The 25,954-nt window shown below is 43.5% G+C and overlaps 1 protein-coding gene across 8 annotated transcripts in view; it reads left to right on the plus strand.

Moving 5' to 3' along the window:
• The first annotated feature begins 933 nt into the window (after nucleotides 1-933).
• The window catches only part of LOC311253778 (uncharacterized protein), a 58,070-nt gene continuing 33,049 nt past the window's right edge, over nucleotides 934-25,954 (plus strand). For 4 of the 8 annotated variants that reach the window (XR_014621897.1, XR_014621898.1, XM_084384253.1 and 1 more), the window contains exons 1-3: nucleotides 934-1,027; nucleotides 2,957-3,119; nucleotides 4,343-4,450. Coding sequence is in view for 2 of the 8 variants with exons in the window: in XM_084384253.1 (XP_084240379.1) it covers nucleotides 4,419-4,450 (32 nt within the window). In the remaining 6 variants the exon portion in view is untranslated. Of the gene's footprint in view, nucleotides 1,028-2,956; nucleotides 3,120-4,342; nucleotides 4,451-19,834; nucleotides 19,958-22,986; nucleotides 23,144-25,954 lie in introns of all 8 variants that reach the window. The other 4 variants (XR_014621893.1, XR_014621894.1, XR_014621895.1 and 1 more) reach the window with 2 other exon arrangements.

Here is a 25,954-nt window from a genome sequence, read left to right on the forward strand (position 1 = left end):
CCAAGGTCAACTGGAAGAAGTTTCTTTGGTCTGATGAGACCAAAATGAATCATACTAGATGCTATGTTTTGCAGACACCAAACACTGAACATCACCACAAACATACCATCCCCCCTGTGAAGCATGGTGGTGGCAGCATCATGCTGTGGGGAGAGGGTTTAATGAATGAAGCAAAATATAGGGAAATCCTGGAGGACATCATGATGCAGTCTGCAACTACTACTTGGGAGAAGATTTATTTTCCAGAAGGACAATGACCTGAAGCAAACAGCTAATGCAACACAGAAATGGTTTAAAGACAACAAGGTGAATGTTCTGGAGTGGCCCAGTCAAAGCCTAGACCTCAGTCCAATAGAGAATTTGTGGCTGGACTTGAAAAGGGCTGTTCACACCCGACCCCCATTCAACCTCACAGAGCTTGAGCAGTTTTGCAAAGAAGAATGGAGTAAAATTGCAGTGTCCAGATGTGCAGGCCTGATTAAGATCTATCCACACACACACAGATTCAGTGATTGTATTGAGGGCAAAGGTGCATCTACTAAATACTGACTTTAAGGGGCAAATACTTATGCAGTCACTTATTTTACATTATATATATTCAGTTAATTTACATCAATTTGTAGAAATCTGTTTTCACTTTGACACTGAAGAGGTTTTTTTTGTTATATATTTTTGTTTTGTATATATTTTCTATATTGTCCATGATTCCATTTCTAAAAGCAATGAAAAGGGGAAAACAAATATATATTTATATATGTTAATGGGAGATATGAGATCTCAATATCTGCTCTTATGGCAAGCAAAATGATTTGTGACAAAGCCCCTGCAGACCAGACTAGGAAACCCGTTTAATTCGCTGAGTAGCACGTTACCTTCCCTTCATTAAATCGCCATTACATTGTCACTTCCGCCGGTAGGCTTTTAATGTGAAATCTAACAGGAAGTGGACTATCATACAACCGCCGGCGTTACAGCGCCGTGCCACCGCTGAAGTCGATGAAACAGGGTATAACAAGCAGCGTGTTCAGTAAGTACTAAGTATTTCATTAAAATATACAGTAGCGTAACCATGACAAGCCATGACAGTTTGATGCGTTGTGTAGCCATTTTTTATTTACTAAAACTGTCGGCTTTCTTGTTTAAAGGTCGCTTGCCGAACACAGGTGTATCATAAATTAGCACTTGCTAACAGTCACAGTCAGCTTAAGACAGTTATCAGAGTTTTCGGTCACCAGGGTGGACTGACTCGTTAAAATTAAGGTCATTTGTATGTTCGGGTGTCAGTTATTTTATTTATTTTTTATATTTTATGTTTGCCACGGTAGGAATGTAGCGGCTATATTCACTGAGTCCATCACACCTGGTGTGGGGGGATGGGTGGTTGGTTTCGCAGCACAATGCACTTGACTTGATCACAATTTGACCGGAAGTCATGCTTATGTGGGCTACAATAATCCAACCATATTGAAGTGGGCAAAGTTTTTAGAGCCATGCTTTTCAGACGAGGCGCAGTTAATATCGAAGATTTAGTGTTGGTTGGTTATAGTCATTAAACAGTGTAGCAAGCCAGGTTTTGCTTAGAATATTAATTAAGAATGTAGTGGATGTGTAACCTAAATCATGCCAGTGGAAATCAAATTCAGAGAATATATGTGTATATATATATATCATAGAAGAAAATAATAAATGAACAATATGTTAAATGAAGGATTTGGGGGCCCCACTGTACTGATTGATTTCATTACACAATAAACTCAATATTTCACAACTAAATTCAAGCTGGATTTAACAGAAATTGAGCTGGAATAGCACAATAAAAAAAAAAAGCGATGGTAAAAATGGAATGTTTACGCTTGCTGTTTTTCAGTTTGCTAAGGGGAAGAGTCCATATGCTACTTGGGTAACATATTGTTTAAAACCCTGTAACCTTATTTTACTAGAACTGATGCCTAAGCTATCTAATTTTTTATTAATTTCTTTGCAGTTTGATCCCGATCTGAGTCATTTAATATTTAGTATCTGCCGATACCAAGTCCCGATCCGATACTTAGCCCAATATTTTCTTAGATAATACAGCTGCATTACGAAAAAAAACACCTGCATCCAAGCTGTTCTTAATAGCTTTTTTTTATTTTGTTGAAACAAAGTAAATACTTTCATATGGCTCTTTCTTATTCTGCATACCCTATTGCAACATTGGTTTTCATTAGTTTAACAAAAACAACAAGTAAACAAAGTCAGTAAGTAAACCCTGATCCTCTACCACAGAGGTGGGCTGGTTATCCGGAGCGATGAATTCAATGACCTCTGTAATACTTGTTGCCATGTCGCTGACTCGAGGATATTTCTTTTTCCTTTGGAAAGTATCCACGAGTGTTTGTTGCTTCGGTGCCTTTGCCTGTATTGCTTGAGTGAACTCATGTTTTTGTTTATGTGCTAAACAGATAATAAGAATTTTTTATCTATTATTATTTATTGTTTCTAGAGCAGCAACAGTAAAGCTAACAGCAGGAACATCACTATATAAACTAATATATCACTGGAAATGAGTCAAAATGTAGGTAAACATAAATACATATTCCTTAAAATCATAATATTGAGTGAAGTTTAGAAAGGATAAAGAATACAGACGTCAGTCAGTAACAGCCATTCACCCTGTCCTCCTCCCTCTGCTGAGGTGATGCACTGCCTGCATGTATCACCTCAGCAGCAGCTTCGTGGCTGAAAACATTTTTTTCTCATGTTGACCCTTTTCTTTAAGAGCCCCAGCATTTTCTTGAGTTTGACAGTATAAAGACAGGGCATGAGCACACCACTACCACTTTTTCATAAATTCAAATTAGTCATTATTCTCGCTCTTTATCTACAGTGTGTATTTTTTAATACATTAAGCAACAGATCAAAAAACAATTGTAGTGGACATAATTTTTTTTTTTGTCTTATTTTTTTCTTACAGGACGTGGTTTATTCACCCAAGGTTCATTCTGCAAAGGAGACTTTGTAGTTGAATACAGGGGAGATTTGATTGATGATGACAAAGCCCAGAGGAGAAGAAGCTCTTACCACTCCTCATGCTCTGCATTTTTGTTTGCATTCAAGTGGAGAGGGAAAACATGGTGGTAAGATTTTCAGTTACTATACTGCTTTATAGTTATATACATTGTTAAATTTGACATACAGGCTTGCACAATCAGTGATCGCCATTTTGCCATCTGCTAATATGATCCTGCAATGTAAATGAAATACATTTCGAAATGTATCAAAGTTAAAACAAATAATTGTATAGGACCTGTAGGAGACTATTTTCATTTCTGTAATATTTTCCCCCTCCCTTTACTTGTTTTTTTTATCCTTTTTAAGTATTGATGCCTCCAGAGAAGACGGTTTATTTGGGTGTTTAGTTAATGATGATGCTCTCATGGGTAACCACTTCTTCTTTTCTACTTTGTGTATGGACTTTTAACTTTGATGTGAAGCAAGACTTATTTTTTGTAAGATTTCTACATGTTTTATCCTGCCTTAGGACAACGGATAAAATTTAGCAACTGTGCTAACTCCGGCATATTTACATTGATGCTTTTCGCTGATATGTTGATTAATATGCATTGTCCTAATCAAATAGATAAATAAATAAATAAAAATGAACACAGACATCCAAATTGTAAGATGAAAAAAATTGATGTGGAAGGAAGACCACACTTATGTGACATAAAGGAAGGTGAGGAAATTACATATGACTATGGAGGAGATGACTGCCCATGGCGAATGCAAGTTTGTGTCACAACTGCACAGTGTTTAAGTGTGTAGGGTTTATTGTCTCAGAATAACATGGTGGTTGAATGTAGCGTCATTTGAAAAATAAATGAAATCTAATCAATCTGTGTATGAATACTTTCACGAATTTATGACATTTAGGACAGATCTGAACTTTAATAGACATGTTTTCCTTTGGCAGAAATATTACTCTAATCGGGGACATTCACAACGTCCCCACAGTGCACTTTTACTCTGGTGTACGAGTACAAACTTTTTTTGTTTCTGATGACCTGGAGACAACTGGTCCCCATAAATGATGACAACGTGGTGTGTGAAATGTCCCCACTAAGCTTCTTGTTTTCAAGATGTGTGACAGCACACAATAGCTGAAGTAATTGTAGGAAAAAATGCAGTAGAATTGGGTGTTTGTTTTCCTCTGAAGTCTGGTGTGTAGGCATGTCTTTATCTTTAGAGCTAAGTCCTTAAGGAAATGTATTACTCTAATTGAATATTATTAGTGTTAACATCAAATTGACCAATTGCTTAACATATTTTTTATTTTTTTTCTTCCATGAAATCATTGCAGACGACCACAACCACAAGGGATGTTCCTCCTGTCACAGGCTCCAACCATGCTGTCGTTACAGAGATGGAGATAACTGATGCTTCTTGTCCACAGGACACTTATCAACAGGTACGTTCATAGTTGATGTTAACTTCTGGAGTCTCTGAGTCTTCTTTTAGTGCTGTTATCTTTAAGCAAGTAAATGCAACAAGTAAGGTCAATATGAGGGAAATCTATTGTGAATCAGGTGAGCCATACAGTTTGATCTACTGCACCCATAAGGCAGATGATTTAAGGGACATTTAGGATAGATCTGAACTTCAGTAGACATTTTCCTTGGACAGAAATATTGCTCTAATCAGGGAAATTCATGACGTCCCCACAATGCACTTTTACTCTGGTGTACGAGTACAAACTTTGTGTGAGGTTTCTGATGACCTGGAGACAACTGGTCCCCATAAATGATGACAACGGGGTGTGTGAAATGTCCCCACTAAGCTTCTTGTTCTCAAGATGTGTGACAACTAGACTTTTAGTCAAGACTGCCTAAACCGAGACCAAGACACTACCAAGACCAGAGAGTATCGAGTACCAAGACCAAGGCAGACCAAGTCAAGACCAAGACTAGTTCAGCTCAAGACCGAGACCAAAAGAAAACTATTTTTTTTTGCCATTTTGCACGAGTTGTAGAACATAAGCACCATATTGGGTTCAGCTGCTTAGTATAAATATGAGATTGTATTATTTCAACTACAGGCACAATAATACAGAGACAGTGCATGTATCATAATGCATCAAATATGTGTAGCAATTGCATGACCGCTATTTCTACACTATTTGAGGATTGACTTCTTGAGTGCTGTTAAGGACTGACATGACTATAGTCCCAAAGTCATCTAACAAAATAACAAGCCTCCAACACCACCCTGCACCTCAAAAAAAGTCTATAGGAAACATGTTATGATTTAAATTAAATATGATTTAAATTGTACTTAATTTGTAGATGAAACGTGAATTTTAAATATAAAAGATACACACAATTATCAACTTGAAATTGCATTATTTCCAATTATAGTAGCCAAATTACACCGTATAATATCAGCATCACTGAAATGGCATAGGCCTAATGCTTAATCAATCACAACGATATGCAAATATTATTCAAAGGCCAATGATGCCATATATTTATTCAAAGGCCATTATAAGCACAATGTTTCACAATGTTTTCACAATGTTTCCATGGAGGGTTTCCACACTGTCCAGGCTGACAGGGACTGCACTATGAGCGGTAAGCGCAAAGGAGGGGGGCTTGCTGTTTATGTGAACAACAGGTGGTGCAATCCTGGTCACATTACTATCAAAGACCGCATCTGCAGCTCGGATATTGAACTGTTAGCTGTGGCTCTCCGTCCCTACTATGTACCCCATGAATTCTCACATGCTATTGTCGTGGCTGTGTATATTCCACCGTCCGCTAACCCGATGTCGGCATGTGACGTCATCCACTCGACAATAGCCGGACTACAGACTGCTCACCCGAGTGCTCTCATTATAATCTCGGGTGACTTCGACCATGTCTCCATTAAAAAAACACTCCCGAAATTCACCCAGTATGTGACCTGTAAAACCATAGAGGAGAAGACCCTGGACCTGCTGTATGCTAATGTAAAGGACGCATACACCTCCACGTCTCTCCCCCCACTGGGAAGATCAGATCACAACCTGGTGCTTCTCACCCCCTGCTATGTGCCTCTAGTGAAGAGGCTGCCTGTGACCACAAACACAGTGAGGACATGGTCAGAGGACTGCTATGAGGCACTGCAGGGCTGCTTTGAGGTGACTGACTGGAATGTACTCTGTGAGCCACACAGAGAGGACATTGATGGCCTTACTGAGTGCATTACGGACTACATTAATTTCTGTGTGGAGGGCATTGTCCCAGCAAGGACTGTGCGCTGTTACCCAAACAACAAGCCTTGACTTACAAAAGAGGAGGAGCTGAGGGACATTCAGAGGGACCTGAATGTCAAGATCAAAGAGGCTAAGGACGGCTACAGAAGGAAGCTGGAGTGGAAACTCCAGCAGAATAACATGAGGGAGGTCTGGAGTGGTATGAGGACCATTACCGGCTTCAGACCAACTAGCAGTGGAGCTGAGGGTAGTGTGGCTAGGGCCAATGAGTTAAATCTATTCTTCAATAGATTTGACACTGCAGCCCTGGCCCCTGCTGGCTCTCCTGTTGACTGTCTCCAGCCACCACAGCTTCAGACCCCCCCTCCTCCTCCTGCTAGCACCCCATCCAACTTCTTGAGCACCTCACACCCATCCCCCACTCCTCACACCTACTCTGGCTCCCATGCTACCTGGCCTCCTCTCATTGTGGACTCCAACTCTCCCCCTCCTCGACCTGCACTGTTTACACCGCTTCATGTCAGGAGACAGCTGAGCAAACTCCCCGCCGGTAAGGCTGCAGGCCCTGACGGTTTCAGCCCACGGTTTCTCAGAGCCTGCGCCGAACAGCTCTGTGGAGTGCTTCATCGTGTCTTCAACATGAGCCTTAGCCTCCAGAAGGTCCCTGTGATATGGAAGACGTCCTGCCTCGTTCCAGTGCCAAAGACGCCGCAGCCCAGTGGTTTCTCGGACCGGTGGCACTGACGTCACATATCATGAAGACCCTTGAGAGACTCGTCCTGGAGCAGCTCAGGCCTATGGTCAGGCCGCACCTGGATCCCCTCCAGTTCGCCTACCGGCCCCGGATTGGAGTCGGGGATGCCATTATCTTCCTGCTGAACCGTGTCCACGCCCACCTGGACATGCCGGAAAGCACTGTGAGGGTCACTTTCTTTGACTTCTCCAGTGCTTTCAATACCATCAGGCCTGCTCTACTGGGTGACAAGCTGACGGCGATGCTGGTGGATCCCCCCCTTGTGTCCTGGATTGTGGATTACCTCACTGGCCGACCACAGTACGTGCGCTTGCGGAACTGTGTGTCAGATGCTGTGGTCAGCAACACCGGGGCTCCACAAGGGACTGTCCTCTCTCCTTTCCTCGTCACACTTTATACCACGGACTTCAGCTACCAGACAGATGTCCCCATTATGGACATCTAAATCTACCCAGCTCAAACCAAACTGGGGACAAGTAGTGGCGGCTCCAGAGATTTATTACTGGGGGGTCCATGGGGGGGGGCCGGATTGTTTATAGGAGGTGCTAGTGAATTCTGACACAACAAACACCAAAAAAATAATCTTAATAATAAGATTTATTGATCCCAGATTAATATACTGTACATAAGGGTTTTGTGTTTTGCTTTACTTCAATTATCAAAACAATCATACAATCAACCCAGTATTTATGTCCCCTAACCAAATAACATGACGGCACAAAACAAAAACAGCAGCTGATCACCATCACTCCAAAACTAAATAGAAAGGGTTCCAGATCTTGTCCGACTTGTGTTTCAGGCTGTAACATGTAACATCATAAGCACTGTGAATTATTTTAACAAGCACCACAGAGAACATCTGTAGATTTACAAAATAGTGCAACTGTGAGCAGCAACAAATGTAGCACAGTATATAGTTAAATATACAAAGCCATCTAACAAAATAAACTGTTACAGGCTACATAACTTGTGTGTCACTCCTCTTGTGTGTCCTATAAACTCCTCTCCACTCCCATCCTCCTCTGTTCTCCCCTCCTTTTAGGGCTCCACTGAAACTAACAAACAATAAGTAGCATAATTCAGACCTGTCAAAAAAGAATTGTGTACTCACTAGTCATAAGAGAATGATCCGCCTGTTGTTGTGATTAGCTGCGAAGCGGTCAATGACTGCATCCACATCCAGTTCTTTGGTCCTTTTTGGAGCTGATTGCCAGCACACCCAGATTGCTGGTTCGGGCATATCCACTTCTGTTCCTGAGGTAGGTTTTTAAACGCCGTAAGCAGGAAAAACTCCTCTCACATGCAGCTGATGTGATGGGCAGTGTCATGGAGATGCACACAAGTTTGCACAGGTCGACAAAAGCATCCTTGTATGTCCTCAATAGCACCAGCACATCATGGGTGGTGCTGACAACGTCCCCACTTTGTTTTTTCCTCACAATAAGTCTTTTTACCTGGTGAAGTTCTGCTCCAAGGTTTTCCTCCAAGACTCTACAGTGTTTAGCCATGGGCAAAAGGGCATTTTTGTCCATGAATGTCTTGTGTTTGGGGTTAACAGCTGCTGCTCCTTTCAGAATGTGGCAGCTTTCAGAAGAAAATCGCCTGTTCAATTCACTGATTAATCTGTCGATTACTGGGGAAAAAGCAGTGCTTGCAATAGTCATCTGAAGTTTCCAGTGGCTCTTTTGATCCTGTTTGGCTGTTCACCACAAACTCCAGCAGGTGGCGGGGCTGTTTTTTTCTCCTCACTTGTGGGCGCTGCATGTCAATGCTAAGTGACTCACACATGTCACTGGCACAGTCCCAGATTTTTGTCCATGTTTCAGCATTGCGTTTGTCATTGAGGGCATCAACAACTGCAAAGACCAGGTCAATGGCAGATGCCAGCTCCAAATCTGTGGCCTGTAGATGATCAGATAAGGTTTTTGTGAGACTAAATATGCTCTCCAGCATATAGATGTGCAGAACAAACTGTGCATCAATAAGTCCAATCAGTGATTTCGCTTCAGTAGCTCTATGAGCATTCGTCTGGTTGCTCACATCCACAAGAGTTGCTAAGATATAAGGGATTGTTCTTTTTATTGCCCACAGTGTAGAATATTGGCAGGCCCATCTGGTATCTGATAGTCTTTTCAGTTCTGCTGTTCGTTTAGTGGGCTCGAGTTCTTGCTGTTTCTCCATGAACACCTTGTGTGTCACTGCCCCAGAAAAAAAGTTGTACAGCATCTGGACTGTTGCAAAGCATTCTGCAGCTGGTTTCACATTATGCACACAGTCAACTAAAACTAAGTTTAGTCTGTGCGCTTCGCAATGGATGTAAAGTGCATGTGGCACTTCTTGGCGAAATTTTTCCTGGACACCGTTGTTGCACCCGGACATGACAGATGCCCCGTCATAGCACTGTGCAATGCATGCATTTTTGTCTATGTTGCACTTAGCCAATGTCTGTTTAACTGACTTGAGTAAAGACTGTGCATCCAAGCCATCTGCAGGGATAAAGTCCAGAAACTCCTCATGAATGTTGTCATTATTTAGGCAACGCAGAACAACAGATATCTGCTCTTTCTTGCTCACATCTTTTGTTTCATCCACCATTAGAGCAAAGTGCTCTCCTAGCTTAACCTCGTTGCTTACTTGTTCTCTCACCATGCTGGACATAATATCAATCAGCTCATTTTGAATATCATGGTGCACATATTTAGCATTACCGGGTCCACTAGATAATTTCTTTGACACAGTACTGTCAAATTTCCCCAGCAGATTTAACAGTTCAAGGAAATTACCTCTGTTGGTGGACTGCTCATCCTCTCTGTGCCCCCTCTGTCCAATCGTTTGACAAGCTGTAAACTGCAGTGACTCCACCACTGCTTGCATGTACTGCCTGTTTTCTTGTACAATCTTGCTATGTCCAGTATCAAGGTGCGTCAAAATCCTCGACCCGCTTTTCTGTTTTTCCTTAAACTCACACCATCCTTCCATGGCTAGTCTGTGAGAAGCACTTGCATTGTGCTGAGCCAGTTTCTCTGCTCCTTTTCTCCAGTTTGTGAACCCGGCATGGGTGAAGCTCTTTTCTGTGTGACTCGGCCCATGGCCAAGGTGGTGGAAAAAATGCCTACAGGCATGGCAAATGGCCTCATCAATTGACAGCGAGTATTGCAGCCACGAATACTGTTTGAACCACAAGTAGTTAAAACTCCTTAAAGTTGGCTGGGAATGGGATCCAAATCTCTGACGCATGTATGACTGGAGTTGAGGCCGCCTCGGTCCCTCTGCTGGGTCTTGGCTCAAATCCACAGGGCCACCAAGATTCCTGCCGCCCGTGACCACAGTTTCACCGCTCGTTGAAGCACGCCCTTCCATCTCGGCACCGTTCTCATTTTCTTGTCTGTTAGCATTACCTCTGGTCTCAGAGTCAGAGTCTGTTGTTGTTGGAAATAAACCCTCTGCGGATGCAGCAGTCGCCGCTGATTCCGCTGACGCCGTTCCAGTTAATGCCTCTTCCTTGTCTTCATCCTCCCCTTCATTCTCATTCTCCACGTTTGGCACCATCACTCTATCCTCCATGCTGGCGCTGGAATGTGTGTGTGAATCGCCGCAACCGCCATCGTCCACTCTCACTCATTTTTTTGGGATAACGAAAGTAAATCGGTCCATGATGCTAACTCGCAAGCTAGCGGTTAATAGCCTACGCCAAGCAACGTCAAAAGGTCAAATGTAACGTGCCGTCTGCGTGCGAAACCAGCCAATCAAATCACGTGACACAATAGCAGCAAGGGTCATCATCATTTAAAAAAGTTATGCCGGTGGCGGCAAGGAAGTAGATCCGATGATTAAATGGCTCCTCGGGATCCCCCTGCTCCATGTTGATCCATCTGAAGATCCCTGAGAACCTCTTCTCTAAAGACTTTTTTAGTGCTCTAACTATTGTCACAATCTGCGGCAGCTGCACTTCCATCTTGTTGAGGTAAGTTCCAGGACGGTGGGGACCAACATGCTGATGGTAACCACAATATCTCCTTCTGTGAGGTCTGTTGCCTCAGAAAAAGGCTCAAGCACAGTACAAAGGTCTTTCAGCTTGGGCCCATTCTCGGACTGAAAACGCAATATTTTCTGTATCACATTCGCTGCACATTTCTGTGACAGCCCTGTGGTATTGCTAGCTGCCGGGGTAGATTTATTAGCCCCAAAGTGGGTCTCAAACATGTCTCTGACCTTAGAACTGCTGTGAAGCAGGGTTGTGAACTTGGTGGCCTTAGCAATGGCTCTTGCAATTACCTTCACTTCTTTCATGCCATCACTGACGACCAGTTGGAGCGAGTGTGCGAAGCAAGACAAGCGTTCACCTGATGACCACGGCTGTTCAAAGTCTTCTACGTCCTCCCACATCATTTCATCATCAAGGTCATCACTGTCACTTTCAGGTTGCTCTGAGTCTGGCAATCTCACTTTAAGGGCCCGCTTCATGTTGGATATGTTATCCGTCAGAATGAAGCTTATTTTGTTGCTAATGCCATACTCCTCAACAATTTCATCAAATTCTGAGGTGATTCGTGTCTTGTACTTATTTGTACCTCGTAATACAACAAACGGACCAGAGACCAAGACGTGTAGTTGACTCTTTACTGAAGCATCACTTCCTATCTGAACACTTGCGCATGCGCGCTCATTACATATCCAAACCTGCTCACTACATCTCCCCCTTTAAACTGAGACTTTCCACTTCTTTATAGAAAACTGAAATCATATGCTATTAAAGCCTAATGCAGATTTTACCTTCTACGCAGGGGAACAGATGACATGTTAACCATCACTGTAAACATGAGCATATATGTAAACTGGTTAGATTAACTGGTTGATTTCAATGTTACATCACTTATCACATCTCATTTTCTCTCTTTTTTTTTTTTTTTTTTTGAACATTAAGGTAAGTACATAACCTAACTGAGAGGTAGGGTAGACTGCCTGATCCTCTCTGTTGTGGTATGGAGTTTATTCTGCTCCATGTATACACACAACACTAAACTACAAATTCAGTCTTTTCACAGGCTTGACTTCCCTGCCAGCCCTGGTGTGTTGTGCAGAGTCTGGCTGGTCCTTAGACGATGAAGGCACCACTCTCAGGTGAGAACGGTTTCTCCGGAGACTGCCGGTGGAGGTTTGAACCACATAAGAGCGTGGTGTCCCTGCTGAGCCAGAGACGACTCCTGTGTGTGTTGTGTTCCGTATCCAAACCTTCTGACCTGGCTTGAGAGGTGGTGTCTCCCGTGCTCTGTGTCGTCTGTTGTATCCCTCAGCCTGTTGTCTTTTCAGCTCCTGGTCTTTCAACTCAAAAGCCCTTAAGTCCGGCCAGGCTGGTGTGAGGGTGTTTGGACTCACCGGAAGGGGTGTTTGAATGTTTCGCCCCATCAGGAGCTGTGCAGGTGATACTCCATGAGCAAGAGGAGTTGCTCTGTACGTCATGAGTGCTTTGTGAGGGTCCTCACTCTTCTGCAGCAAGGCTTTGACAGTTTTTACTGCCCGTTCAGCTTCCCCGTTGCTTTGTGGGTAACGGGGGCTACTGGTTACGTGTTGAAAGTTGTAATCCTTAGCAAAATCTGCAAACTCAGTGGCAGCAAACTGTGGTCCGTTGTCTGTGACGAGTGTATCCGGCACTCCGTGGCGGCTAAAGATGGCTTTCATCTTCTCGATCACAGCTGTTGCTGAAGTGCGTGTAAGATTGACAACTTCAATGTAACGTGAATAATAATCAATGACAACTAAGTACTGACCCTTCTTCCACTCAAATAAGTCAGCTGCTAGCCGCTCCCAAGGGCGTGAAGGCAAGGGTGTGGTTATCAGAGGTTCTGTGGCATTTTGACACTCTTTAGCGCAAATTTCACACTGACGTACTTTCTCTCTGATTTGTGTGGTCAGCCCTGGCCACCACACTGATTCATGCGCCCTGGCCATGCATTTCACCATGCCTTGATGACCCTGGTGTAGTTTGTCCAAGATGTCGTTTTGCATGCTTAATGGGATCAGTATCCTGTTTCCTTTCATTAGCAGGCCATCTACCATCAGCAGGTCATTTCTGTATTGCCAGAAGGGCTTTAACTGTGGTGCCGAACTGTTTCTTTCCCACCCTGTGTGGATCAGGGAGGACAGCTGCTTACACACGGGGTCTTCCTCCTGAGCTCTCCTTATTTGTAGCAACTTCTCAGGTGAGGCTGGGAGCTGCTGAATGACCTCCTGGATATGAGCGTTCACGTCATTCTGAAGCACAAGGTCATCCTCTGTTGCTGTCGACTGTAGTGGCGCTCTTGATAAAGCGTCGGCTGCCACTAGGTTTTTTCCTGGTACGTGTATGATCGTGTAGGAAAAACGCATAAGTCGTAACCTAAATCGCATGATGCGAGGTGGGACGTCATCAAGCGGCCTTGAGCTGAGGAGACTGATCAACGGTTTGTGATCTGTTCGCATCACAAAGTGCAGACCCAGGAGGTAAGTCTGAAATCTTTCGCAAGCCCAGGTGACTGCAAGGGCCTCCTTCTCAATTTGGGCCTATCTGCGCTCTGTCTCAGTCATACTGCGGGATATGAAAGCCACTGACCTCCAATCTCCTGAGTCTTGAAGCTGAGACAGCACCCCTCCTAACCCATACGAAGAGGCGTCTGCTGACACTCTTGTCGGTTTGTCTGGGCTGTACTGGGCAAGGACAGCAGATGAACTGAGCTCGTCTTTCACTCTATCAAATGCACTCTGCTGCGCTGCTCCCCACATCCACATGTTTTCTGCTTTCAGGAGTTCTCTAATAGGTCCTGTGAGCTCTGCAATGTTAGGTGAGAACTTTCCCACATAGTTGACCATTCCCATGAAGCGCTTCACATCGGACACGTCTGTCGGTGGTGGCATCTCCCTAATCGCTCTGATCTTCTCTGGATCTGCATGTGTGCCTTCTGCACTCACAACATGTCCAAGAAATTTGACCTGCTTCACGGCAAACTGACATTTGTCATTTAGAGTGAGGCCATGCTGCTGCAGTCTTTGCAACACTTTATGCACTCTCTCATCATGTTCTGTGGGGGTGGCACCGAAAATCAGGATGTCATCTGCATGACATAAGGTTCCCTCCAGGCCGTCCAGCAGTTGCGTCAATCTCTTCTGGAAGTGCTCAGGGGCCGACGATATACCAAAAGGGAGACGATTAAAGCAATAACGACCAAAGGGCGTGATGAAGGTGGTGAGTGGGGCTGAAGCTCTGTGCAAAGGCTACTGCCAAAAACCAGCAGTGGCGTCCAGTTTGGAAAAAATTCTAGCTCCGGCTAGTTTAGCTAGTGTTTCATCAACTGCTGGAAGAATATGTCGCTCCCTGCACACATTTTCATTCAGGCGGGTTAGGTCAACGCATATTCTAATTTTTCCATTTGGTTTTGGTACTACAACCATACCTGAGCACCACTCTGTAGCTTCCTCTATGGGAGAAATAACACCCATTTCCTCCATCCTTTTTAACTCTTCTTGGACTTTTCCCCTTAATGGCAATGGCACGCGACGTGGCACAGCGAGGGCAAAGGGAGAGGCATTGTCTTTTAGTTTAATTTTGTATTCTCCCTGTAGCTTACCTAAGCCAGTGAAAACTCTGGGATATTGTTCTTTGTAGCTTGTTTCCGCTGTTGTGATAGCCTGTACTGGATTGAGCAGGTCAAGGTCTTGTATAGCAGGTAATCCCAGCAAAGGAGACACTAAACCTGGCACAACGTACACCTGCTGCTTTGCTACAGTTCCATTATGGCTAATCTCTGCAGTAAAATGTCCGTTTACCTCTATGGGAGCGTTGCTTGGTCCACACAGTCTTTTGGTTGTCGGTAACAGCCCCCCGTGTAGCTTTTTTGAGTACAAGCGTGCTGGGATAGCTGTCACTGCGGCGCCCGTGTCCAACTTGAACACCATCTGCTGGCCATTCACTGCAACTGACTTCTGCCAACATGTGTCGGATTTTGTACAATTCACTGTGCCCAGGAACAATGACTCAACTCTCTCATCCAAGTCACTTTCTTTAATTTCCTCCATTCTCATTTTAGTTTTACAGACAGCGGCGAAATGTCCCTTTTTCTTACATTTCTTGCACTCAGCAGTGCGGGCGGAACATGCATTGAATGAGTTTTCATGTATCCTTCCACATCTGCCACATTTATCATTTGCATAATTTTGCACTGTTCTTTCCTTCGGCTTAAAGCCACTCTTCCCATGTGGGGAGAATTTCTGTTTGAACTTGAATCCAACTGCATCCATGTTTGCCTCAGTGGCATCAGTGCTACTTCTTAATACAGGCTGTTGCTTTTTAATTTCCTCACTTTGTCGGATTTTCGTCGTAGCTTTCACAAGAGTTAGCTCAGAATCTAGCTGTAATTTCTCTGAAAGTGCGTGGTCTTTGATACCTACGACAAGGCGGTCTCTGATCATCTCATCTTTGAGAACTCCATACTGGCAATGCTCAGCCATTTTATGCACAGCTGTAATAAACGCTTCTGCCGTTTCTCCGGGCTCCTGGCGACGTTTGTTGAATTTAGCTCTCTCGTAGATAACGTTATGCTTGCAAATGAAATGCTTGTCAAACGCTTCTTTTACTTTGTCATAGTTTTTCTTGTCCCCATCCGACAGTGCTAACGTGTTCAGAACATCATCCGCCATATCTCCCATAGTGTACACTAGGGAGTTCCCTTGATACTCTTGACTTTTTTGATTAAGTCCTGCTGCTATGCGGAATCTTTCAAAGCGTCGGCTCCAATGTGGCCAACTACCAAAGTCTCCGAAGTCAAATGCTTCTGGTGGACTAATCGAAAATAGAGAATCCATTCTGTTTTACTTTCCGAAGGCTCCCCTCTGTATCATTGACCGATGTTGTGTCAACGTAGCTTCACGTTAGCTCTGCTAGTTCACTCACTTCACTGGAGTTGGCGAAAAGTTCTCTTCCCGTCGGTAAACTGCAACGAACCTTCCGTTTACTTGCGTCGGGTAGTTGCTTTCTTATCAGAGGCGAGGACGGTCACTTCTGACACCATGTCTTGTACTTATTTGTACCTCGTAATACAACAAACGGACCAGAGACCAAGACGTGTAGTTGACTCTTTACTGAAGCATCACTTCCTATCTGAACACTCGCGCATGCGCGCTCATTACATATCCAAACCTGCTCACTACAATTCGTTCACCACAGTGCTTCCCTGTGAAATGCTGACAATCCAGCAGAAAGGATTTTTAACTGTAGGAGTCCTTGTCTTCGCAGGCAATATGCGCAGTAACCCCAAGGAAGGAGCGAAGCCTCCTGTCAGACCAGAGGTCGGTTGTAAGCGCAACACTTGCCTGAGCTTCCACCGCTTTGATGATGTCATCCTTAACCTTACTGACTAGATAAGGTATCTGCTTCTCTGTCAAGCTGGTCCTAGACACAGGAGTGTATTTGCAGTCTATGACAGAAAGAAAGTGTCTAAAATTTGGATTTTCTACTAGAGACAGGGGCAGAGAGCATCCAATGACATGGTCCTGGAGGATGGCTTGTGTAATGGCCTGTTGCCTGGATGAATGGGCATATAAGTGGATTCTTTGTGCAAAGGAAGGTATTGTCTGCTGTGTGGTGTCTGCCATTGCCAGTGATGCAGGTCCTGCTTTGTACTCCAAGTACCTGCAAAATAGGGAAAGAGACATCTGTAAGACATCTGTTCATATTCAACCACAACCAACTGTCTTGCAAGTGATATGAAAATTAAGTGTACAGTCTGTAAGGGAAATTCTCCTTTGTGAGGTTGAGAGTTGCTAAATCTCAGAAGAATTGTAGACTCAGCGTGATGAATCGGATCTCTTTAATACATGCAGCATGGAGCGAAGACCTGAAGTGTTCTCTCCCGTCTTCCAAATGTTTCTGACTTAAACACAAAACAGAGTGGGGGGTTACAACATTTCTTCCCAGAACAATGACCCCTTGATGTTTGGTGGATCGTCTCTTTCCCAGGACAGTGACCCTTTTGATACTTCATTAGAATGTAAATTTCATCTACCATCTATCTTCCTGTAACACCCCAGACGAGAGGCAATTGTCTCTCGTCTGACTCTGACACTTACGGCAAAAGGGGTTTCTCCCCTTTTGCTCTCACATCCTGATATGGTGTTTACAGTATATTTCTTACTCAATGGAAAACTATTTAATTTCTCACAAGTCTAAACATCAGGTCTTTGCATTATGAAACCTAAATCCAATCCAGTATGACACATTAACAGATCATCTCTGTATTTGACTTCATCTTTTTGCATAACTGCAGCACTATGCCTGCTCCTCCTGTCAGCCAACTAACTCATGTGTATTGCTGCTGATAAGAAATGAAACCAATCTTAACAGAAAATACACTTCTGCTCTATAAGGTCTGATGTTGTTCTCTACAGAATCTGTAGCTTAAACCATTCTGCAGCTGTAGTGGCATGATAGGCTCATAGGGCCACACAGAAGTGGACTTAACCGTGTTAACCACATCACACATTATACATACATGTACCATAAGGCTGTGTGTGTGCGCGCGCTCTCACGGATTGACAGACTGTGTGCAGCGACACTGTGCCGTACCGTATCCACCCCCCCCCTTAAGACAGTGATGAAAGCCATGATCCCAAACAAAGAAAATACTTTCTTTATGTTTTACTGGATGACTGCGGTATGGAGAGTCCCACCATATGTGACGGCACAACACCTGACTTGGACATCAACTACATCGCATCTGTCACCACTATTGAAGAAGAACCCTGCTCAAGTCAGGACCCCAATGGCAGCGTAGTTGTTGGTGCTTTCCAAAAAAAAATGGCAAAAGAGTCTACAATAAGAGACACTTCTGTGTCTATTGCAGTAAGCCATATGCCAAAATTGCAAGGCATCTTGAAAGTGCACACCAAGATAAAATGGATGTGTCAAGAGCTCTTAGCTTTCCAAAGGGATCCAAAGAGAGAAAACAACAGCTAGAATATATTCGTCACAGAGGCAACTATGTTCATAATGCTGCTGTCATGGAGTCAGGGAAGGGGCAACTTGTCCCATTGAAACAGCCACCAAAAGAAGTGCAGGCAACTGATATCATGAGCTGTGCGTACTGCCAAGGACTCTTTACAAGAGAGGTTCTGTGGCGACATGTGCAAATTTGTAAACTCAAGCCTGGGTCAATCAAACCAAAGCCCGGAAAGAACCGTGTTCAGGCTCTGTGTACATACACAGGTCTTGTGCTTTTGCATATGAACAGGCACTTGTGGGAAGTTTTCAGTGCTATGAATCCCAGTCCTTTCAAAGAAATTACAAAAAAATGGCCGCGTGAGTTTGGAGAGCACATGCTCAATAAAGGTGGGATGACAGCAAAAAATCAACAGTGCACTTGAGAAAAAATGTGTGAACTGGGACGACTGCTGGCTAATGCCAGGAAATTTACATATTTACATTACACAATTTACAATAACAAAGATGGAGGATTTTATTAATTATACCTAGAGTTGGTCAGAGCTGTCAAAGTGACATGCGGCTATGAGAGCAGCACAAACACTTTTGCCATTCCGTTACTTGCAACTAAACTTGGAAACTCTCTGGTAAAAGTCAGTAAGCTCATCAAAGCTCAGGCGCTAATATCCAATGATCAGGAACTTGTGAAGCATGCCACAGAATTCCAGCAAGTGCACAGTGAAAAGTGGAATGCAATGGTTTCTGCAACAGCACTGAGGAACATTGTTGAAGCCAAGTGGAATGCACCAACTGTAATTCCCTTTACTGAAGAAATTCAAAAAACGCATCGGTTTCTAAATGACTTCCAAGGTGAATGCAGTGGTGCGCTGTCCGAACGTCCTTCTACAAAGGCCTGGATAGATCTGGCAAAGGTCTGTTTAAAACAAACCCTGCTATTCAACAGATGCAGGGAAGGATGCATTTTTGTCAAGGGACACATCTGAGCCCCATGAGGATTTGAACTGGGCACTGTCTGCAGAGCTTTTTTCCACCTCAGACATTTCTCAACGATTATCATCAGAGGAAAGCGAGGCAGACCAGTTCCAATTCTTCTGACTTAAAAAATGCTCTGTGCATTAGACATCCTTGAGAGGCTTGAGGGGTTCTTAAAGACAATTGTTACATGTTTGCGAGACCTGCAGCTATGTCACACTTCCATGGTTCAGACTGCATTCGTGGCTTTGCAAATGCGTGTGGTGCAAAGTGTCCCAAGGCATTGACATCAACCAAACTGTGAAAGCATTCTGCGACCCTTTCAACAGTCCTGAACAAGACAGACACGGAGATGGACCAACTGGCCAACTTTCCACGACATCAGACTACATCGTGAGTTCTATCGACTCGCTGAGAAGACGCTGCAACTCGCGAAGATCAGCAAAGTTTTTATGGCACTTGAGCAGGAAAGATTGGTCGAGTTCCATGACAAGAATTTGAATGAAATCACAATTGATCCAAATAGTATGTTTGATTTCCATTCTCCTTTGTCTACCATTCTTTTTGTTTGACCAGATTTATAAGCTTGGTATGTCTCCTGCAGACAAAGTTCTGGGTAGTGTTGATAAAGATGGGTGCAGAGAGGAAGGAAACCATTCACCTTCTATTGATGGTATTTTTTATTTAGTTTTTAAGTAGGTTGTTGTACCATTTATTTTTGTCTCATATTCAAGATGACGTCTTTTATGGTACATTTCCTCACAACGTTCAAATACATTTGCAAATTAACACAAATATAGAATTTTAAAACTTTAATCTTTTATGGCACTGAAGTGTTTTGACACTTTATGGTCAGCATTGTTACAGCACAACTGAAGAACATATCTGACTAAATTATGTATTTCAGCAGAAAATAATGTTGCAGGTAATGAGGGGGATAACATCCCACTAACACGCAAGAGACGCAAACAACCATCAGCAGAGGATGGCGCATATTCTGGAGATGGTGCTGTAAGACCTTCTTGCAAAGGTGAATTTTTACACAAGATCAGTAGATGAAAAGCGTTTGAAAATAAACAAAAGATTCCTTCCATCTTTTCAACCCTGAGTTTGGGGGTGCAGAGGCATTGTTGCTGATCAGGTAGAATAAAACAGTCACAACCTGGTATAGTTTACTGCAACCATTACTTTTACTGAAAATATTTGAATTACATTATCCCAATTCTGCTTAAATTCTTCAGTAACATTTGCAGTGAAAGATATTTCCTTGTAAGTGTGATATTATTTATTTTACTTTAAGTATAGGTAAAGTAAAAGATCAGAATACTACGCCCACCACTTCAACCAAAAATATAGAAATATAGACACTGCATTGGCTGCTGGATTGTACCTCAACGTCGCCGCCATATTTGACCTGGCAAAGACTCGCCTGTGCACGAATACAAATAAACAAGGGAACTGTGGTTTTTCTGGGTGAAAAGTGCTATAGCATTGTAATTTCTCAACTGGTTTTGAGAGTAGTAAAAAAATAGTAATAAACCATTGAATATAAAAATGGCTCATTGAAATTAGTTGAGAAATTCAAATGTTATAGTGCTTTTTAATCATAAAAAGCTCTGTAAGCTTTACTTATATACATTTACAGGCCAGTCTTGCCCAGTCTGATATGGTGGCGAAATTGATGTATTGCGGTAATAAACCAAAGTCAGTGCAGCATGTACATGTACATGCCTTTTGTAAGCAACATTAACACGTCAGACTAAATAAGAGCTTGAGTCCCTGTGAGCTTCAATAGATTAAACAGTGTTTAAAAGATTGGTTAATTGAGCCTTTTTTCAGGTAAATACTGGATGTAATTCAGTGACAGTGAAGAAGTTGATTGTAAATCAGTTCTACAACATTCAAATGCATTTGCAAATGATGAATGCAAATACAGAATTTTAAAAACTTGAATCTTTCATAGCACTGAAATGTTTTGACACAATTTTTTTTTTTATGGTCCGCATTGTTACAGCACAATTGAAGTATTGTCTTGTGACGAAGAGGACATCGTCACCTTGCTTTGCACACATGGCACCACGCACTTTGGACTGAGTGTGACTACAGTTTAATAATTGACACTTTAAGAGGAGCACCAGCACTTTATTGGAGATTTGCACAATACATTTTAACACTATTTTTTGCACATTTGTATGGATATGTTTATCGTATTTATTGAACGTTTATTGTCCTTGGTCGGGTCTTGGTATTGCAGGTGGGTGCTGTGTGTGCCACGCAGCTCCACCTAGAGCAGAGGGACAGAGGGTTAACAGTGCATAATAATTGTTAATTGCTTCAACAAGGAGCTAAGCTAAGAATTTGTATTGTGTTGCTCAATAAGTGCATGCAGTGAAGAAGTCAAGTGTGTTGTGTACTCACCAGTCTTGTCTTCAGGGTGTGCAGTCAAAAGGCTTCCCCCAGTAAAAGGGTAACCAAGTGTAAATTGGTGTGGGGGTGGTGGATGTGTGTATTGTATTTTAGTAAATGTAATATGAAGTGGGATGTGTATTTTTTTTGTTAGGGGAGGCAAATGAGGGTGTGTATATAGGTTACTGATTAGGTAGTGTAAATATAGGAATAAAAATGGTGGATTAAACATGTTGATAGGCAGTGGATCCCTGTGGATGGAATCTTCCAGGGTCATTAGCTGTGACACCAGCTGTCGTACTGATGTGTTTATGCTGTTTGCTGAGATGGAGGAATAAAGAACCACCTCTGTGACCCACCTTAAACCTGCCTGTGGATCATTTTTTGCTGCACCATCCAGCCGTAATTGTGGTCATTCTCACAAGTGGTGTCAGAAGCTGGGGCCCACGTTACAGCAAAGGATGCCAAGGCAGGGGAAGAAAAATGTCCAAGAAGAACCAGATGAGGGGCCCTGCGGAGCAGGTGCTCCAGACACCATGACGGATGCTAAAACAGAAGACAAGCTGGATGAATTAGCAGGTATGGTGAAATCACTCATGCGAGCACAAACGGAGAGAGACCAGCAAAGAGAGAAAGAGTCCTCACTTCAAGAACAGCGATGGAGACGCATGCAGTATCAAGTCTCCCAAATGCAGCAACAAGTTAACATGAGGAGAGAAGAACAAAGAACAGAGCCGGACACTATGGATGAGAGTCAGCGCCCACAAATAAATGATGAAAATTATGGTGATTTTGATGACCCAGATGAAATGATGAGCCAGGCAAGTTGGGTTGTCAGACAGAGGGAACTCAAGCTACTGCCATTATGTCCAGATGATGACATTGAGCATTTCTTAACAACATTTGAGAGAATGGCCCAGGTTTGTCACTGGCCTAAAGATGGATGGGCTGTGCGTCTGGTCCCTCTGCTCACCGGCAAAGCCCGCAGTGCTTGTGTTCTGATGGACATGAAAGAATCTGAAAGATATGAAAAAGCTCCCCAGACAAGAGGACATCTTCCAGACCCGCTGCATCCGGAAGGCTAAGAGAATTACCAGAGACAGCACACACCCTGGTCACTGCTTCTTTGCCCCGCTGCCCTCAGGAAGGCGCTACAGAACACTGAGCGCCCCCACAACAAGACTAAAAAACGCCTTTACCACAGAGCTGTTACACTACTGAACTCCACCCCCCTCCCACACTGAAACCCCCCCCCATCAACACACACTTACACACACACATTGCACTACTGGTCCCTTTAAGGCTTGGACTTCTTTGCACACATCTTAATTATTGTTATATTGTTGATTGTTTTCTTTATATTTTTATATTTATTTATATGTACAAGGCAGCTGGAAGGCTACTCCAACAAAATGTCATTGCCTCGACAATGACAATAAAGACTATTCTATTCTATTCAAAGTTAAAGCAGCAATTCTGGCAAAATATTAAATTACACCTGATACTTACTGCAGAAGATTCCGGTCCCTCAAGTTTGAGCCTGGTGAAACTCCAAGAGAGCTGTATGTGCATCTAAAAGACCTTTTTTGCAAATGGGTTAAGCCAGAGAAATCAACAGTTAAAGAACTAGTTGACACTATTATTCTTGAACAGTTCCTGAGGATGGTCCATGCAGAGCTGGAGATCTGGATCAGAGAGCATGACCCCAAGACAGCAGAGGAAGCTGCACGCCTGGCCGGCATCGTCACATCAGCCAGAAAAGGAAGCTGAGCTGCCACCTTTGGCTGGGAGAACCACCAGGTCCATTCAAGTAAGTCCTCTGGGGGTAAACAGGGGCTTGGTCAAGTCACGAGGTAGATGGTTTTCAAGTGATGGGCAGTTTACTCCCCAGGCCACAAGCTATGCTAAAAGTCGATGTCAGGTGTTACCACTGTAATGGTTTAGGGCATAGAAAACCATTTTGCCCAGCTTTGAGCCACACTAAACCATCTTTCCTTTATTCTGCTCCAAGGCCAGCTACAGTGGGTACAGTGAGGGACGCAGGCCATGCAGCCCCAGTTCTGATCAATTGAAAGCGTGAAATAGCATTACTTGACTCTGCAGGTTTTCAGACTGTAGTTTTGTCCGGTTTGGTCCCCAGAGATAAATGGAGTAAAGACAGATCACGGATAAGCTGTATTCATGGAGATGAGCATGTTTATCCTACAGCTGAAGTTTATCTGACTGTGGGGGGGGCAGACTTTAATGTTGCCTGTGGCATTAGCTCCAACATTGCCATACACTCCAGGCCAGTGGTTCTCAACCTTTTTAAGTCGCGACCCCCAATTCAATATGCACTGCTGTCCGCAGTTGAATACATTGTGATCTCGTTGATCTGCTCTGTACATGCGACATCTATTGCACGTCTGTCCGTCCTGGGAGAGGGATCCCTCCTCTGTGGCTCTCCCTGAGGTTTCTTCCGCATTTTTTTTTCCCTGTTAAAAGGGCCTTTTTTGGGGGGCAAGTTTTTCCCCACTCGAATCGAGGGTCGAAGGACAGAGGGTGTCGTCTCTGTACAGATTGTAAAGCCCTCTGAGGCAAACTGTGATTTGTGAATTTGGGCTATACAAATAAAATTTGAATTGATTTGACCCCCCCCCCACCCCACCCACACACAATCAATACACCGTAGGCTACGTCGAATTTACAAATCAGACAAGCACTTATGATCACACTTCAGCTATTAGTTTCTTTATCATTTTATTTTGAAACACTTTTGAATATTTTCAAACAAGAGTCTGACTTTTCACGTGAGTTACAGACCGACGATGGTCGCTACATCCCATCATATTGCTGGTAGTTGAGCCGGTTAAAATGTAAACAATTAACGCAAACTTTTTTTCTTTTTAATGAAATAAAATGATAACCAGCACATGCTAATTAGGAAGCCTTAACAAAACACACTGGGGAGAAAAACTGCCCATGTTTCATTTTAAACATCTATGTTGCTGAGAGCTTAAACATGAAAAAGAACGTCATAACATTGTGTCATAACAACAACTTAACAAGTTTTGTTAAAACAAACTCCTAACTCTATAAACGTTGTCTTCTTTTTTTTTTTCCTTCACAAAGCCAAATAGCTGCAACCACTATGTAATGTGATGGCTGGGCCTTTTGTTTGCCTCTTGTTTGAACAGAGCAGCTGCATTCTTGGCTTTATGTTAGACACGGCCACGCGAAGATCACTCTCAACTCTGAGGAGTCGTGATCTGTATTTGTTTTTCAGTATTCATCTGTATTTTGTTGTCATTCATCTGTATTTTGTTGTCAGTGCAGAAAAGGTCTTTTCACACAGATATGTGGATGCAAATGGAAATAGTACATCGGTTGCAGCTTTTGACAGTGCTGCGTACTTTGTTGCTACTGACAACCAGGACTCTTCCAGTGCGCATGCCGAGATAGCAGTCTGTAACGTGCGGTCAGAGGAGAGATCTAGCAGGGCGTCCTGCAGCTCTGATGGCAGGTGATGTGCGGTGGAGGTGGTGAAAGGCTGGCATATCCAGTCGTACTTTTCCGGCGTGTCATCATTTGGGAAGTACTTATTGAAACTTTCAAGCAGGCTTCTGAGGTGAGAGGCAATAATTCCTTTCATAGTTTGAATGGTTATGTCGTAACTCTCCATAAAGTCATCAAGCTCAGGGAACATTTCAACACTTCCCCCTTGCACTCGCACAGCCCACCACTTCAGCTTTCTCTTAAATGCCATGACCTTATCAGAGAGAATAAGGACATTTGTGTTTGGGCCTTGTAGGGACAAGTTTAAGCTGTTTAGTTTGTCAAAAATGCTGGCTAAATATGCGAGGCTCGTGACCCACTTTGGGTCAGTCAGATAGTCAGCAAGGGGAGAACTACAGTCTGATAAAAATATGCGGACCTCCTCACGCAGTTCAAAGAGCCTCGTTAAAACTTTGCTGTGAGAAAGCCACCTGACCTCTGTGTGAAAGAGAAGTCCTTCGTGGTCTGATCCCATTTCATGACAGAGTGTGGCAAAGAGTCTGCTTTGCAGTGGCCGTGATTTAATGAAATTGACAATCTTAACTGATGTTTGGAGGACACCTGCCAGCAAGTGCTTCCCTGTGGATCATACAGTGCAGAAATTTCACATGGGGGCTACCTCTAACACGCAGGCCCTCAAACCTTTTCTTGCCCCCTGCATAGCTCCAGCTCCATCTGTGCACACAGAGACACAGCTCTCCCATCTCAGTCTCTCTTTTTGTATGTTACTGTTGAGCTTGTTGAAAATGTCCCGTCCAGTGCATGTTCCCTCCATTGATGAGCAAAACAACATGTCCTCGTAGCTGTACCTCACAAAGGCCAGCAGCTGCGCATCTCCTGACACATCTGTGCATTCATCAATTTGCTCTTCCTCACTCTGTCAATGAGTTGCTCTTTAATGTCATTTGCTATGTCCTGAATGCGGCGCCCCACGGTGTCATTTGACAGGGGAATGGTTAAAGAGTGTTAGATATTTTCTCCCCATGCATTGCTCTTGTGATTGCTACAGCTGCGGGACGGATGAGACTCTCCGCAATCGTGTGAGCCTTTTTCGATTGAGCCACCAGATATGCGACCTCATATGAAG

The sequence above is a fragment of the Pagrus pagrus genome (assembly GCF_965226575.1).
Source record: "Pagrus pagrus genome assembly, contig: HAP1_SCAFFOLD_44, whole genome shotgun sequence".
NCBI classification, from domain to species: Eukaryota; Metazoa; Chordata; class Actinopteri; order Spariformes; family Sparidae; genus Pagrus; species Pagrus pagrus.